We start from the raw sequence: 16380 nt of genomic DNA on the forward strand, positions 1-16380 counted from the left end.
ATTTGACACAAAAATCAGTTTTTTCTTTTTAGGCTGGGGATTGGAGGTTGCTAATGTCTTTTAAGCTGCCTATAACAATCGGTTGTTTAGAATCATAAATCTTTGTCATCATTTTATTTTTAGTTTTCTATCTTTAATAATTAAATATGTATTTCTTTGTTTCGTTTTGCTATATAATGTTTATAAATATTTTCAAAATCTATTAACAAATTTTCAAAAATAAAAAAAAATTCAAATTTTTTTTTAATATAAAGAAAAATTCAAATATATTTGGAAGAGGGTGAAAAACTTACTAATAAAAAATAAACATAATTTTTTAAAACAAAAATCAGGTGGAGAGGTTAAAAAACAACTAGAACCAGAAGCAAATGGTGTTTGGTGTTTGGTGTATGCCAAACAAGAAGAAACGAGGAGTACAAGGCCCTGCCCTTGCCCTTCCCAGATCCAATCCAAGTCTGACTATATTTATGTATTCTGCCAAAACAAAACGTGGAGCCATGTAATTCCCAAGTTTTATTGATACTGAATCGGTCTGGGAATATAATAATACATGAATACAGCCGATCGTGACTCCACCTCCATGCTTGTTTCCACTTCCTACTTCAAAAATCAAACTGCTTGGTGTTCCTTTACGCAACTTCCCACCCAAACTACGACCAATTAAATAAATTTGTACACACAAGAGCTCTTATCCTATTTTCTATAAAGAAAAATCCTATCATCATTTCAGGTAGCAAAGGCACAGATTCCACGCACACACCAGGATGTCGAGATGCAAACGAACACCAACTTTGACCTACCCCTCTTCTCTTACATTTTTAGGAATTCAACCACAGATTAATCATATACACATCATATATAAATAATTTAATTTTAACGCACAGCAAGGTGAAGAACACTTCCACAACTGCAGCAAATAATAATCGCCGTTGCTTCCTCTTTACCCAGACCGTTGGAAAAACGTAGCATATTCTGGGTACGCATTGGAAAATCTCATTAGGAGCTCTGATGGCCACCCCTGTCCTTGACTAAGGAAGATGTGGCGATATTTCTCCACTAGTGAGTGCAGGATCTGTTCTTCATCAACGTCTTCATAACGACCTACATTTCATCACCACAAGATTTCAAACTACAACTAGTCATCAACGCCCTAAGCAACTCATACAACAATATAAAGCTTCCAAAGTAAATAACTTGTAGTTTGGAAAGTAAGAATAAACCCAAATTTACTACATAAAAGTCACGGGCTCAAACTATGATAACAACCTATCCTATAGTTTATAGATATCAATTGTTGAAAAATCCTACAACTATCTAATAGCATCAGTGAGGAGCACATAAGCTAGCTAACAGCCCTGGTTCTAAACTACCTTGCACAGAAATCAACCATTTATTACAGGCATGCTGCATTTCGTCTCAAATCTAATTATGTAAATGAAATTAGGTGTGGTACATCCCGCTACACTCTATGTAACTTTGCACTGTCAGAGAATGCACCAGTGTGAGAAAAATATGAAGCAACATCCAGTACAGGAACCCATTTTTGGTTCCTTCCATACTTCAACTTTTATGATAGTTTCAAGCAAAAATGGTTCAGTTCAAAACATGTAATAGTCAAGACATTTGATTTATAGAGAAATAAAGTATTCTGTTCCGTTAACCAATTGGGTGAGTTTAAAAGATTCGAATGAAATTATAAGCACTTAAATCGAATATAGAATAATATTTTGAACTTTGAAGGGAAAAAAATAACTTTAATTTTAGTTTATCAATTTTAGAATAAAACAACCATATTCATGTTGTGATATTTCATCAAAATTAAGAATTGAGATTATATTAACATAGAGTCCACCAATCAAGAATAATATAGGATAAAAATCTATATTAGGAATAGGAAAGATTGATTTCATTTCCAATATGTAAATGACGTTCAGTCAAGACCGGCCTAACTTGATGTCGTCCACAAGTTTATCAAGAACTTAACATTTAATAAATAGTAGTAATGTACTTACCCAATTCAATATCCTGGTCTTGATCATCCACATCTGCCTCCTCGATAAGAGTAGAGTTTTCCAAATCAATGGCCGCTTTAGCATACCTATTCAGAAATTCTTCTTCAGTTTCTTCAAGCTCAGCAGCATCAGAATCCTAAACACATCCGAAGGGGGTGTCAATATTTAACTGCTAATTAATGACAAACATTCCTTTGCCAAAAAAAATATATATATACATATATATATAGATATATATATATATATATATATATATAGATATATTAGTGACAAACATTATCTATGGGAATACAAGTATATGCAATATTCAGCACACATCTTGAAGTCAAACCTCATCATCTTCTAATTCATCACTGTCATCGTCCTCCTCTTCATTATCATCAGATTCTTCTTCCTTTCCTCGCACTTCCTTTAGCCGGATGGATGCCTCCATTAATGAACCAAAGCACTTCCATAGAAAATCATCTTTTGGCTTTCCTAACTCCATAATTCGTTCCACCACCTTGACCAATGTCATCACTGAAAAACAATAAAATAACAGAAATTTCATTGGGTGGGCAACATAAATTTAATACGTATTCTAAACAATGCTATAATTCACTACTCTTTTTCCAATATAGCCTAAATTGGCTTTTGTTATTATGCTTTATTTTATATATGAAATAGAGAAAGATTTGGATTATTTTAAACTTCTTGTTAAATTGGAAAGTGCATACTTAAATTATACTATTTATCTAAAATCTTAAACAACAATCAAGAGGGGGAAACTAAGCAGTTTGACTTGTAATGAAATCAGTAAAGATCTATTTCGGAAGTCATGCTTAAAAACAGTTTTTAGAAAAAACTTTTTGAAAAATACATTCAAACAACTCCAAACTTTTAAATAGCGACAAAAACGAGAACCAGTAGATCTTAGAAAATCCACTGACCAATCAACTTTATTTCTGATTCTGCAGACAGACCGGGCACAAAATAGCTGCTACAGATATAACATAGGGCTGAGACCCAGACTGTAAAGCCTCCTCCATCATACTTCTCCAGAAGTCTTTCTACAGTATCAGGATGACAGATGTAGCATGTTGATATGGAAAGCAGTAAAGGCTTCCACAATGCACTGGGTTTCCCTTGGATTTCCATAAAACGGCAAAATGATGTCCGAGTAAAAGTGACTACCAGTGACTGCCTAACACCTTCTGCTTCAAAAGAGTAACTAGGAACATTTAATAACATGTGAATGCAAGAACAAGCTTTCCACGTAGCAGATGGATATTGCGAGATTGACTGATTGATAAAAGCTCCAATGTTTTCTACAATAGACCTTCGAGGCACTGGTGGAGCTGGAGGAGATGGTGCTGGCCCCACAAAAAAGTTCTTCAGTGCATATTTATTATTTAAATTTACAACTTCCTTAATGCAATTAAAGACTGAGAAATCCTCTGATTCTTCCCAAGAATTCCAGTCAGCAATTAGATCGGCCCAGACTGATACTAATTCAGATATTTTAAGTTCTAAAATATTATTGCTCCCTGCAACAGAAAGCATGATGAACTGAAGCAACCTTGATGAATGATCTATGCATGATGGAGGGGGCAAGAACTCCCGGTCCTCGTCCATTTCCTGGGACATCTAAAAGTTTATAATTTTTGAGAAATAAATATAGAAATGAAGCAAACTAAATTATAAATATTGCATGAAACTCTTCAATTTCTCATCCTACACTTTAGCAATGATTTTATAGATCTTCGTAACTGAGCTATTGTCTAAAGTCTCATCTTTTCGATTTCTTTCTTCTTAATAAACAGATAAAATTCTCCTTCGAGGCAATAATTTGGGTGACTTTCCTCGTAAGAATTTAGGAACACTTTCAAAAGATCATTTCTTTAAAATGTTCCAATTTTTTTTAGAAATTCTGTAGTAACACCATCAGGCTGGGAGCCTTAGCACCCCTTAAAAAGTTCAAGGCTAACAAAGTTTTACTTTCTTCCAAAGGTCTCTCAACCCATCTTTTCGCACATGAAACGGGTCACCAACTTACACCCCCAGGATAGTTGACCAAGTGCATCCATATCTCTTTTGTGTTATGTGCTATATTTGGAAGGAAAGAAACCCTAGAATCTTTTCAGATAAGCACAATCCTTTTTACTATACTTGTGATCTTGAACAGTTCAATGCCTCTAAAAGGAGTGCAAGTTTTTTCTGTCACTACTCTACTTACACGATCAACTTAGATTGGACGGCCTTTGCTTGACCCCCTCTTTTGGAGAAGGGGCTCCTTGTCCCTTTGTCCTTTACTTTGTTTTGTTTGGCTTTTAGCCGTATGAATGATATCACCTTCTCATTTCCAATCTAAAAATCAAATCCCCCCAGGAACAAATCGTACCTTGCTGTTTCAGAATAGAGCTTGCTGAAAATATCCAAATATTTCCTCTTAAACTGATTTTGTCTTTGGGAAACTCTTTCACATGTCTAAAATCAATTTTAAAATAAAGTTCAAAGAAGGTTGAGTTTTCATCCCTATCTTCCAAGTTTCAACCAAATTAGTTTGCTTTTATGAAGACATCTTCTTTGCTCTTTGTTCATCAAATTTCAGAATCTTTGTTTAAAATCAATTCCCTCCTCCCTTTCTTTAGGAGATCCCTCTGTGACCAAAAATCTTGGATTTATCAGTCTTGTTATCATTAATACAAAGAGTTCGTCTCCGTCCTTTTTCCTGTTTCCTGAGACAATCGTAAGTAAACCCTCAATATTCAAGCACTTTTTCTTGTAAATCTCTGTTTGCTGGTTGTCAGCTTGTCCTACCCATTCTACTCTTTCTTAGACTGAGAAAATTAGATTCTCCACTTAGTCCATTGCTTTGGTGAGGATCAACTTTACAGACCTTATTCAAAGATTTTTAGTCTATGGCTTTGGGGGTGGTATATGTTATGCAAGAGGAAAGCAGAAGGCTTTGGTAATTTGTTTTGGAGGTGTCACTTTGCTGGTTGTCTAAAATTTGAAGCAGATTACTTGAAATATTTAGTGTTAGTATTGCTCCTAACAAATATTAGGAGACATGATGGAAGAGGTGCTTGTCAACCCTCCCTTTCATAGTAGCGTTCAAATTTTTTGCAGGTGACTTACTTCACAATTATTTGGAATTTCCAGTTAAGGAGAAATAGAAGAATTTTCAAAGGTGATGATGGGTTCGAGTAGAAATTTTAGGAGCATGGATCACATAATGCCTCCTTTAGGTGTTCGAGTTCAAAGCTTTTTTTGTTAACTATCAATGTTTTAAAAGGCTTTTGAGGCTTACGCCTTGAGGCCCGCCTCGAGGCAAGGCTCTAACTTTTAGCCTCAAGTCTTACGCCTTCTTTGGACTATAAGAGGCTTACGCCTCGCATAGAAGAGGCTTACGCCTCTTTGAAAACGCACTGAGGCTTAAAGTATACGTCTCGTGTAATGATTACAAGAATACTATTAATTTTTCCAATTCTTAAAAAATATCAAGGTTTTTTTTTTATGGAATCCTAAGCAAGAGTTGTAAGTGTAACAATTCAATCTATTACTACTTTTACTACCTAGACTTTAAAAATATTGAAGACAACAATTTATAGAATAAGTAAGTTCTATTGGTGATAATAGTAGTGATGTTATGATGTTTTTATAGAATTTTTTTTGAGTGACAAGTAACAGGCGGATATTTTGATAATTTTATATAACTATTATGTTCGGTAATACTTGACCACACAAATTTAGGATTTGTTTAATTCTTTTAATTAAAATTGAGGCTTACGCCTCATACCGCCTCGAGGCTTACGCCTCGCCTTTTCAAGAGAAAAAGCCTCGAGGCCGCCTTTAGCCTTTTAAAACATTGTTAACTATCAAATATTTTATTCTTAGGAAGCCTCATTTTCGTAACTATTTTGTTCTGAATTGTGGGCTCCTATGTTTGAGCTTCTTTTAAGGACCTTCCGTTTGTATTTCCATAAAGATTTATTCCTCCCCCCACCCAAAAAATAAAAAATAAAAATATTCTACACTCTAGCATCTCTACTATTAGAAAGCTGATGGTTGGACATGCTTTCCATCAATGAACCCAAAATCCATTCCGTATCAAGTCATCCAGATTTCTTTTGAGATTGATCAAAATTGGAGGAAGCATCCCAACAAATCTACCACAGTGCAATCCTTTAGTTCAGACGAGGGTAAAATCTTGAGGCAAAAATTTGAAAAACCAGCAACTAGACCATCCAAATTCCAAGGGAATGACTATTTCCCAGAACAAAATGGATTTTATCATTCAAGAATCAAGATACTACCAATCAGAGAACTTCGCTTGACATATCATACATTCTATGATCCACATGGGGGATGCAATACAGTCTAGGAGTTTCAAGAACTGATTGTTTTGAAGATGTGCAATAGTGATATCTACATGTTACAGCAACAATGCATTAGATAAGAAAATTATGGTGCACAAATAAACAACTAAGTTTAAATAGATTTAGTCGTGCAGGAACTTTACCATCATTGGACATCCATTCTTAAATTTCCATATCAATCATAAGACTTCAAGAAGATCTAACTAGCAAATTACTTCGCCGAATATGGGTGTAAATTACTAACCAATGAGTACATGGGTGCAAGCCACGCCTGCTGCAAGAGAGACGAGAATGACCTACTGATTGTGGCTTGATCAGATGTTGACAGTTCACATGATTCATCTAGCTCCATTTTCTCACGTATGAAGTTTTCCCAAGCCTGGGCCATCACTGATAAAGCTGCAAAACCATGTTCGACAACCTATGCAGCGTTGAATTCATCAATGCGAGACCATTCACTTGTTAAATATCATTTGTTGAAGAAAAGGTTCCCTTAGACACTTTTAATCATTTTGAAAGTGATAAAAAAATTCAAATCAAAATAGTATATATAGACCAAAGAATGAGACAAGCATGAAGATTGAACTCAGACACAATTAGAGAAAAGGCATTCAAACCATGGGTAATTGAATAAAAAATAAAGCAAGAAAGATAAATTTTGCTTTAATAGATTTTGAAGATCGTGTGGACCAAACCAAATGGTAGGTTTAGTGTATCACATGAACCAGATGAAACTGTGCCCAACTAAAGAACAGAATCAAACTAGACTTTATCAGTTTAGTCCAATTAGACTTTGTCTTAATTATTTTCTATTATGTTTGCTGAGTTCGGTCCAATCTGATCTTCTACACATTTTGTTTTTTTACTCACTATCAAGCATTTTTCTTATTCGGTAACCATTTAGAGCGTAACTGGCGACCTAATTGTATAAAATTCTAAACTATTTACATATTTAAAAAATATATATGACTACTTTTTTACTAACTTGATTTGTTTTTGTGCAAATTAATGAGACCACTTTCACGATTCGACAATTGATTTTTCAATTTTGTTCACTCCTTCAAACATAAATATTTTTTAGACAACTTTGGCCGAAGCTAGTCCCGAAAATATGAGCATCTAATTAGAGGGAAAGAAAATTTGTTTCTGCCTTCAAGTTGTATTGAAAATTTCCATGATGATTTTTAGCTCTATTTCATATTAGTAACAACAGTGATTTTCTTCTTTAAAAAAAAAAGGAATTTTTCACTGGAGCCATTGAACATACTTGAGGCCATGGCTCCAAATTAGGAGGTATGCTTTTTGAGATTGGACCAACCAGAGGCAAAATGATATGAGGAATATGGACGGCAACGTTTTCATTTCCAGCTTCCACCATAGAACTGAGAAGCTGAAATAAAATAGAGTTCTCTCCATCATCTTGGCCAATCCCACCTATTACGACTTGAAGAAGAGGTAACCACTCAGGTGGAAAGTAGTCATTCTGAAGAGGAAAACTATAGAATCCTGGTGAAAATCTGGAAAACAAAATAAAATAAATCCTACAGATGATCTAACAAGTTTGGTAAAGAAGCCTACTTCAAGAAGCTTGGGTATTGCTCCGGCAGCAGAAACTCGCACAGGGTAAAATGATATTTCCTCTTTATCAGACATGGATAATGCCTTGACCAATGAAGAATATATATCTGCACAGAGCTCCTGTAATAGAACTACAAAGTTAGAAGAAGAAATGTGGGAGTGCATTACGTCAGCAATTCAAATCTCAACATGGCAGCAATTGAGGAGAGGAAAAACTAGCACAAAAAGTGAAGTTTTGTTTAAAATTGCTTTATCATAAAAAATAAAAGCATGCATAATAGAAATAGCATGAGGATTATGATATCTCACTTCAGGCAGACAGGATGCAAGCTCTCCAAGTACCCAATTTGCAGAGGCAACTAGGTATGGCAGGAACATTGATACAGCATATAGTGGCAACACTCTTGTGCGGATTAGAAACGTCACATATCCAGGTTGTTGCTCCCTTAGAAACTGCAATACAGAGGAATACAAAGGCAAAATTATATATTATAATATAGACTATTCAACTTTACTCGTGAATGTAGAAACCAGGAACTAGTCCTTACATCAAGCAAGCCACCATAGGCAATTAGAACACCATAGTAACTGTATCCATTGACAGACAAGAGAGTTAGAATGGGTATAGAGTTGAAAGTACCCAAAAATCGATGGAGTTAATTTACACATATTGGACTATGAATACAGTTTTTAAAAGGCTGATGAGAAAGTAGGGAATAATGAATAAAAAAGTACTGAAAAGGCAATAAAGCAACCGAGAGAATGTATCCAGAGGAATACAGAAGGTAAAAATAGAGAACTCCAGGCTCCAAAAACTACATAGTCAATATTTGCTCAAACATTATTAATTTTGAGAATGGGAAAGAAGAAAGTGTGGCTGAGCGACTTCAGAAAATAAAAGGCACCCATTTTTTGGGTCATTGAATAGTCATGATGCTTATTCTAAGATTTACAGGGAATATGCTTATAAACATTTATCTATTATTAAAAATAAAGATAGTTTAATATATTATATTTGATATTATTAAGATACCTATAAAATATTAAATTTACCGTAACTCATAGCTTAAATTTTTTGGTTGACTGGTGATTTCATATGGTATAGACCAACAAGTCCTATATTCGAACCCCTGTGATGTCATTTCCCCCTCCATTTAATATTGATTACCACTTATTGGGTTTGTGCTAATTTTCAAGTCCACGAGTCAGGGAGAGTGTTAAGGTATCTATAAAAGATTAAATTTACAATAACCCATTAACATAAGCTTTTAGGTTAAGGGGTGATTTAACAGATACCAAAAAAAAAATACACACATTTTAGAATAAAAATAGAAAAAAAAAAAAACAATAGTTTGCTTATCTCATATTTTTCTTCGTTGTTGTCTAAATTCAGTATCCATATATAAGCCTTGATTCTTTTTTAGTAACTTGATTTGAATATGTTATATTTCTTTAATTGATACAAAGAAAAGACAAATGAAAACATAAGCCAAGTGGTATCCTCCCAAACGATTTTCAGTTAAGAAATAATAGAAAATAATTTTACAACATTAGTCTGCGAAACAATTTTTAGAGAACAATATCATTATATACCTTTAGCATGGAATCGTAAAGAAAACCAAATAACACATTATGCAAATCAAATAATAAAATATGCAAACTTCACTCGATCTAAATGATAATATCTATGAAACCAGCCTTTAAACGCGCTACTTTCACTGCCATATAATAGCAGATAATCCAAAAGAATGAATCATCACATCCCATATTTTCATAAAAAGTCCAGTTAAAGTTAAGAAGCAGGAAAAGAAAGACTAAGATTGCGTTCAAGCTTATTAGAGCTAACAACCACTTTTTTGGGCCATCAATAAGATTTATCTTTAACCACTGACTAGAGTGAACTAGTAAATTTTGCTTTAAAATGAAGTTCACTGATTGGTTTTTGTGCACATAATTAGTTAACAGTTTGGTTCTCACATAATAGTTAACATGCTACTCAACAAAACGTTCACACATATATGAGATCAACGAATAACTCCAGATATTCATATTGTACGATGTAAAGCTAAATTGGAAAGCCAGGTTGCATCTCAATACACTTACTCATTTACAATACTAGTTTGGGAAGCATTTGCATCAGAGGGAATGGGATACTTCAAAAGAAATGGAAGTACAACCAACTCCCCAATAGAAGGGCGTTGATTATTTGTTCTCCTGTTGCCTTTTTTACGCTTTGATGAAGCTGAAGAACCATTTGTATGGGTCACTGTAGGAGGCCCCTGTAGGAACTTGGATTAGGTTACTGATAACACTTAATAAAAGAAAGGACCCATGAACTAAACAGGTACCAACCTTTGACATTGCAATCACACCAAGCAAGTTTATTGCACTTTTCCTGGCTGTGTACAAATCCTCCCTCCAACCAGAAACTTCTTCCTATAAAATAACCAAAATGGGTAACATAATATCTGATATGAAGATCAATTCAATGTGACAAGTAGACTTTCTTACTAGGTCAGATGGAAGATTCCTCCTTAAGTACTCATCTGGATCATCTTCCCACTCAAACAGGTCCTTTTTCAGACATTTGACACAAAATTAGTTAACTAAAGTCTAACTCACAATAATGAGTGGATTTCGAAGAGCAATATATAAGTTTCCTCCAAACTTTACCTTCTCATTCATTATAAGTGGTGGAAATATTCCAGAGTGTATCAATGTTGAAAAATGTGGAGAAACCAGTCTCCATCCCTGTTTAGCACGAATGATAAGATTCAATTAAGGCCTCATCCTCACGAGATAATATTAGCCTCGAACTAACTTTCCATTTTGCTAAGGAGAGAAGGGAAGGGGTAATTAATTCAATATCAAGAGTTAAACATACTCGGCCCGTCTCTAGAACATGTGAAATCACATCAAACGCTAGCGAAATAATCCTCTCTGATAAAAAGCCGAGCTTCTGTCAAAAGGAAATTTACTGAAAACTGAGACAAGCACCTATGAAAGTGCGCCAACAGATGAGCAATAAAAGGATACATTAAAGCATCAAAGCAGTATGTTGAACAGAAAATAAACAAATATGACAAATACAGAATCCTGACAGAGGAAAAGAGGAAAATTTGTCACCATACAATATAATTAGGGAAAAAAAAAGAAGAAGTAGAAAGAAATAGAAACTTTTTCATAGAAACTTCAGAAGTTACATAATAATAGTAAAACTCCCCTCAAGAAGTTAAACATGAAATCCCCCCAACAATAATTCCTTATAAGAAAGCCCCGAACAAGAATTATTGCCTTAGAAGATAAAAAACCACTCTTCTGCCACCTTAATCTCACTGCCCCGTGAAATTCTAACTAAACCAATAAAAAAGGCTTTATTTTCCATTCTTCAATGGTTGGACTCCATAGAACCATTAACTTTAATTTCCATGGAAGTGATACAAAAAGAGAGAGATGCAGAAAGCTGTTTATTTATTTCTATGGAAGCTAGAACATGAGTTAACAAAAGGAAATATAGACCAGATGACCCAAAAAGGTACTTTAATCTCCACTACAAACTGCCTTCAATTGGATCCCAGTGCTGCCTCGTGGTCCCGGAAGCATGCAGGACAGAGAATGTCTCTTATGAATTGGGGCAGGAAATTTTAATAACTTCCAAAATGTCAGAGAAGGCCTACAATGAAGAGCTAGGGAACCAGCATAAAGTATAATTTTCATAAAAGAGGAGAGGGGTTAGAACTCTCCCAGTTTTCTTGGTAGGAAAATGTCCCTAGATATAACCAGATTTAGGCCAATGTTTTTACCAAACTCAAGTAATACTTACATGGACATTTTTGCTATATTTCACTATGTTCAAGACACATTTTATGATGTGTGGCATCAACCTGAAATTTCAAGGGAAAGAGAAACGTGAATAGTAACCAAGAGCAATTGATTCTGATTTTTAAGGATTTGAAGATAATTGTATGAGTATTACTTATCAGTATACTTCCGGTGTCGGGTAACAAAAATGCAGAAAATAAGCAAGCTTCTCTTTGCAGTTTTTAACCTGCTCACATTGCCATACTCTGTGGGAACTGCAGCCTCAAACTTTACGGAATCTAGAATGCCAATTAAATCATGGCAAAATAATGGAAGTAGAGGCACTAAAGCAGAAGGCATATGTGATCTCACCTACACAAGTAATAGCATTATAAGAACAGAAAAAAAAAAAGGAAGTTTTATTGCTTCAAAGGGTTTACATAAAAAAGAACATACTTTCGTTGAATTTTGCAAGATCTCAAGACAGAGAGTAATTAATTAGTTAGGTAAGTGAAAAATAAAATAAAATATGGAGGAATATTTAAAATGCCAATTATATTAGGTGCAGAAATCCATGTTATTCATTATTCGTATTCATCTTTATTGAAGACTGTACTTCTTCAACAAGGTTGCAATATCGTGAACTGTCATAAGTTCTTGATGTTATTCACAATGCTATCCTTCCATCTCTTTCAACGCATTTTATTTCAAAAATGAATTTTGTCAGTTGAGATTATTGATTTAAATAATTAAATTTAGTATTTATTTCTTATTAGAAAAAAACACGATAATATGGTTCGATTATTCTTCCTTTTCATATATTTTGCCGCAATGTGATTGCATGAGCAACTTTTTTCCCCTCAAAACACAAATACTTTTTATTCATAATTGAAAACATACAACACTATTACATCTGTAAATTATCCAGTAAAAATGCATTCAAGTAACTTGTGCCTTTGATCCAGCTTTCTGCCCTGGTTTCCTGAATGCCGATGTACATTTCAATTCCAAAAAACTAAAAAAATGCTAGGGGTAAAGGTTTTATCTGTTGCTTGCACCATTATTCCAAACCCAAGCATTTCCAACGTAAGAAACATTTGTACTTGATAACAGAAATATCAAAAGCATCACCCCAAAAAACAAGAGAACAGAACATGCTACATAATTATCATTTCTAAATTTACTAGGCCTGTTTGGCGCAGGACAAAATTCATAAATCTCATCCGTACTTATAAAGGTTTGTATGATATAACATAATATGTGGTTCTACAAAATTAAAAATTGCACAGACCAGGACTTATGTGTATGTTTAAATTCCCACATGCTTTTTTTTTTTTTTGAGTAACCCACATACATTTTACTTCATGATAAATATTTAGGAAATATATCTTTTTCTAGGTAATTTTTACGTTTTGTTTCATATCAAGAAAAAATAATTTTTTTTTTAACAAAGATACAACTTCTCATTGAAATAATGAAAAGATAGTACAAGTGTTCAAGGATACAAACTCCTGGAAGAGTGAAAAAGAAAAGTAAAAGATGAAAAATATGAAAAACAAAATCACACAGAACTAATAAAAAGCTCCCAGTTAGCCTTAAACATAGATGGAGAGAAATGCGTAAAAGATTCAACAAGAAAACACGAAAGTGAAGCTTTAAACTTAGCTGAATAGAAATTTTCGTCGTAATGTTTTCGTTCATATCAAGAAATAATAATAACAATAATAATAATAGACAATAACAAGTTTAGGTATGTTTAGAGAATTTAGAAAGTTAAGAACAATTACTTACAGAAAAGTAGACACATTTGCATACTATCAAAAGAATCTTATCTTCCTCAACTTCCATTCCATCATGATTAGCAAGAACCTGTATGACACCAGAAATAATCATGGAACGTTTAATTCTGCTTGAGGAAGATGAGATTTACATAGATGGGTAAAGGGAACCATCAGAACCTTTTCAAGAAGACGATGGAATACAGCTAGCAGGGGAACAATAATTGCCTGTGCAAGTAGCTCTAACTGTGGTGGTACAGGCTCCTTAGAATCTTTAGGATTCAAAAAGTACTGCAAAAAAAATGGTAATCAAAGCTGTTAAGGGAACCTCAACTCACGCTGTCAAACTATATCAACTCTGAACTTTCCCTTCACTTCTATCAAGCAATATAACAAACAATCCTTGCATCGTTTCTCGAAATTACGAGCTAAGCCTAAAATATAAGAGTCGCTGATCAAAACATCATAAAACAGACAGGAAGAATATCAGTTCAGAGTATGGAAGTTATACACTAAATCCCTGTTGACCACTGATTTATTACCTAAGTTTTAAGTATCATAGTAAAAAAAGGTAAAATAGAAAAAAGCGAGAAATAATAGTACAGAATTAAATAATAGAAAAAACAATAAGAAAAATAATCAGATGTATGGAAAAATAATAAGAATTTTTAACTGTCGTTTGAACTAAAAAATTGATATTCAATTACACTAAAACATCAATATTGACAAATTTAGATGTTGATCAAAACTATGCTTCGGTAAGTATATATTAGGATGGCAATTAATTTATCTGTTGATTAGAAATGTTTGATAAATCTCTGAATTAAAATCATGTACCTGGAACGGTCTGCAAGTCGCACAAAGAACAGAAAGGGAATTGATAGCATTCCATTGACATTCTGCTCCACCGTTGAAAAGATTGCTGTTTTGAATAGCAGAGCAAAGATCAGACACAAGTTCAGGCCATGAATTCTGCTTCACAAACTCATTGACCACTAAGCTATGAAACTGCCAGAACGTTGCAAAAGAGATATAAGAAGAAGGAATATGCCAGCCAAATCGTGATGAGATGTGCCGTAAATTAACCATGCAGAATAGGCAAGAAATTTAATTACCACTTCAACCAAAACTTTTAGAACTTTCGGTTCCACTTGAAACAAGGCTCTCAGCAGTTCATCCTTGAACCCCTTGCTGACTTTTGAACATGGAAGTTTGCCCTCGATATTTCTCCTACTCAAATTTTTAAGGTAAGCAGCAGCAGCTATCTTTTGACCTTGATCTTGATTTCCTACATGGAAGGTATGAACAGCTAAACCTTAAAGGTTAAGCGCAATGACGTTCAACTAAATTTGTTTGTTGCAATTAACCCCCCACCCGCCAATAAATATATCACCTGAGTTTAAGTTCGTGTTTAAAGGTTTATTAAGCTAACCCCATGCAATTTGACTGAGTCATGGAAGGAAATATGTAAGAATAATTAATTTTGAATTATACTCTATTTGTGCAAAAATATGACAATAGTCAATTATTTCGAATTTTAGCCGATGAAACTGCAGGTCACAATCAATTGAGTAGCACGCTAAAGATTGATTTGCTTGAACTTGGCATCTCCAGAATACATCGGAGAGTAACTCGTGCTTTTACCTGCAGACGCTACATTCATTTTGAAAAGTACTAAGGTGAATCCGAATACAATTAATAACACGTATATTACCCCAATTTCCATTTCGGAAAACACAGACAACTACAAACATACATCTGAGCCCACCAAACGGACACCGGGGAAGAGCTGGCTCTGAGCTCGAGTTACTCCCTTTAAGATGGGACTGAACAAAATAAAAAGTAGTTTAGCAACAGGAGGAAGTAAGAAAACTTGAAGAAGGATTCACCGGTAGTATTGTAGAGTAGAGCGATCGGAAACTCGGGATGAGAAGAGAGGCGATCGAGAGACTCGGTGGCTCCATGAACAACCTGCACGTCGTGGCTAAGCGTCTCGGATAGAATTTGAGCGAGTTTAGCAACCTCCATGAGTCGCTGGTTCTGCAATGGTCGCAGTCGTTAAACTGTTATTGCATTAACCCCAGTGAGTCGAGCACAGAGGAGCAGAATGTATAATAGAACCGCAGAGGCGAGCAAAGTGTACAGACAGACTACAGAGAGAGAGAGAGATGTGTGAAAGAAAAAACGCGGGAAGGTGACTGTTTTGGTAATTACCTACAGGCACCCGTTGCTCGCACTGTAAATTGATCCACTGCGAGGCAGGCCCAGGTTTAGAGTCCAGCCCATTCCAATTATACGGATAATTTATGGTTGGCCCATGAAAACTTAGGATTTTTTTTTCTTTTAATTTAGAGTAGGTGTTTTATTTATCACTCTGTTTTTTAATTTTGCCAAATGATTTTTATTAATACAAAATGTCCCTTTTCTATTTTTCCAAACTGTTTCGCATGTTTTATTTTAATCATTTTACCCTTAATATTTCGCCATTATTTTCTAAATCAAAATATTACTCTCTACCTTTGGATTCTCAAATTTATACATTTTATATCCTATATTCTAGTGACCATCCATCTCGCTTTTACACATATTTGAATATATGTACACATGTATAAACATAATTCATGAAGGGGATGAAGAGAGGAGAGGAGATTGAAATCGAAAGGGAGACAGTCTTGACTACGCGAATCTAAGAATTCACCGTCTTTAAGAAGACAGTGCATTAAGAAAAAAGATCATAGCCTAGTCAACGAAGAGAGAAAGGGGAGGCTAAAGGTGTAAAAGTATCGTGAGGGAGACATTAATCAAGTTGCGGGAAAAATAAATAAAGTGAGACAAGCTAATAGTATATGC

The 16380-nt window shown here is 34.5% G+C and overlaps 1 protein-coding gene across 7 annotated transcripts; it reads right to left on the reverse strand.

Moving 5' to 3' along the window:
• Window positions 1-490: 490 nt before the first annotated feature.
• On the reverse strand, window positions 491-15685 carry LOC111009672 (ARM repeat superfamily protein). 7 transcript variants are annotated; one of them, XM_088126514.1, is made up of 22 exons: window positions 15502-15685; window positions 15245-15356; window positions 14646-14818; window positions 14368-14538; window positions 13711-13821; window positions 13544-13621; window positions 11928-12124; window positions 11775-11835; window positions 10836-10910; window positions 10625-10702; window positions 10463-10525; window positions 10304-10387; window positions 10055-10230; window positions 8500-8539; window positions 8261-8404; window positions 7952-8071; window positions 7641-7856; window positions 6618-6794; window positions 2942-3638; window positions 2344-2531; window positions 2013-2148; window positions 491-1101 (listed from the first exon to the last, which is right to left on the reverse strand). In XM_088126514.1, the coding sequence occupies exons 1-22, from the start codon at window positions 15556-15558 to the stop codon at window positions 941-943; spliced, it is 3315 nt and encodes a 1104-aa protein (XP_087982640.1). In that variant the 5' UTR covers window positions 15559-15685; the 3' UTR covers window positions 491-940. The 7 variants fall into 7 exon arrangements, with proteins under 7 accessions (XP_087982640.1, XP_087982639.1, XP_087982638.1 ...); XM_088126513.1 differs by having other exon boundaries at window positions 2942-3629; window positions 15420-15646; XM_088126512.1 differs by having other exon boundaries at window positions 15420-15646.
• Between the last annotated feature and the right edge of the window lie 695 nt (window positions 15686-16380).

Source organism: Momordica charantia (assembly GCF_013281855.1).
Source record: "Momordica charantia cultivar OHB3-1 chromosome 7 unlocalized genomic scaffold, Mcharantia_2.0 BLBB01000007.1, whole genome shotgun sequence".
In the NCBI taxonomy this organism is placed as follows: domain Eukaryota; kingdom Viridiplantae; phylum Streptophyta; class Magnoliopsida; order Cucurbitales; family Cucurbitaceae; genus Momordica; species Momordica charantia.

Excerpts from the sequence above, each read along its gene's own strand:
- LOC111009672 (XM_088126512.1), bottom strand. The coding sequence starts at position 15,494 with ATGGAGCCACCGAGTCTCTCGATCGCCTCTCTTCTCATCCCGAGTTTC. Across the intron at positions 7,857-7,951 it reads CAATACCCAAGCTTCTTGAA|AATGACTACTTTCCACCTGA; the intron begins GTAGGCTTCTTT and ends TTTCCTCTTCAG. Across the intron at positions 6,795-7,640 it reads ATTTGGAGCCATGGCCTCAA|GTTGTCGAACATGGTTTTGC; the intron begins GTATGTTCAATG and ends AACGCTGCATAG.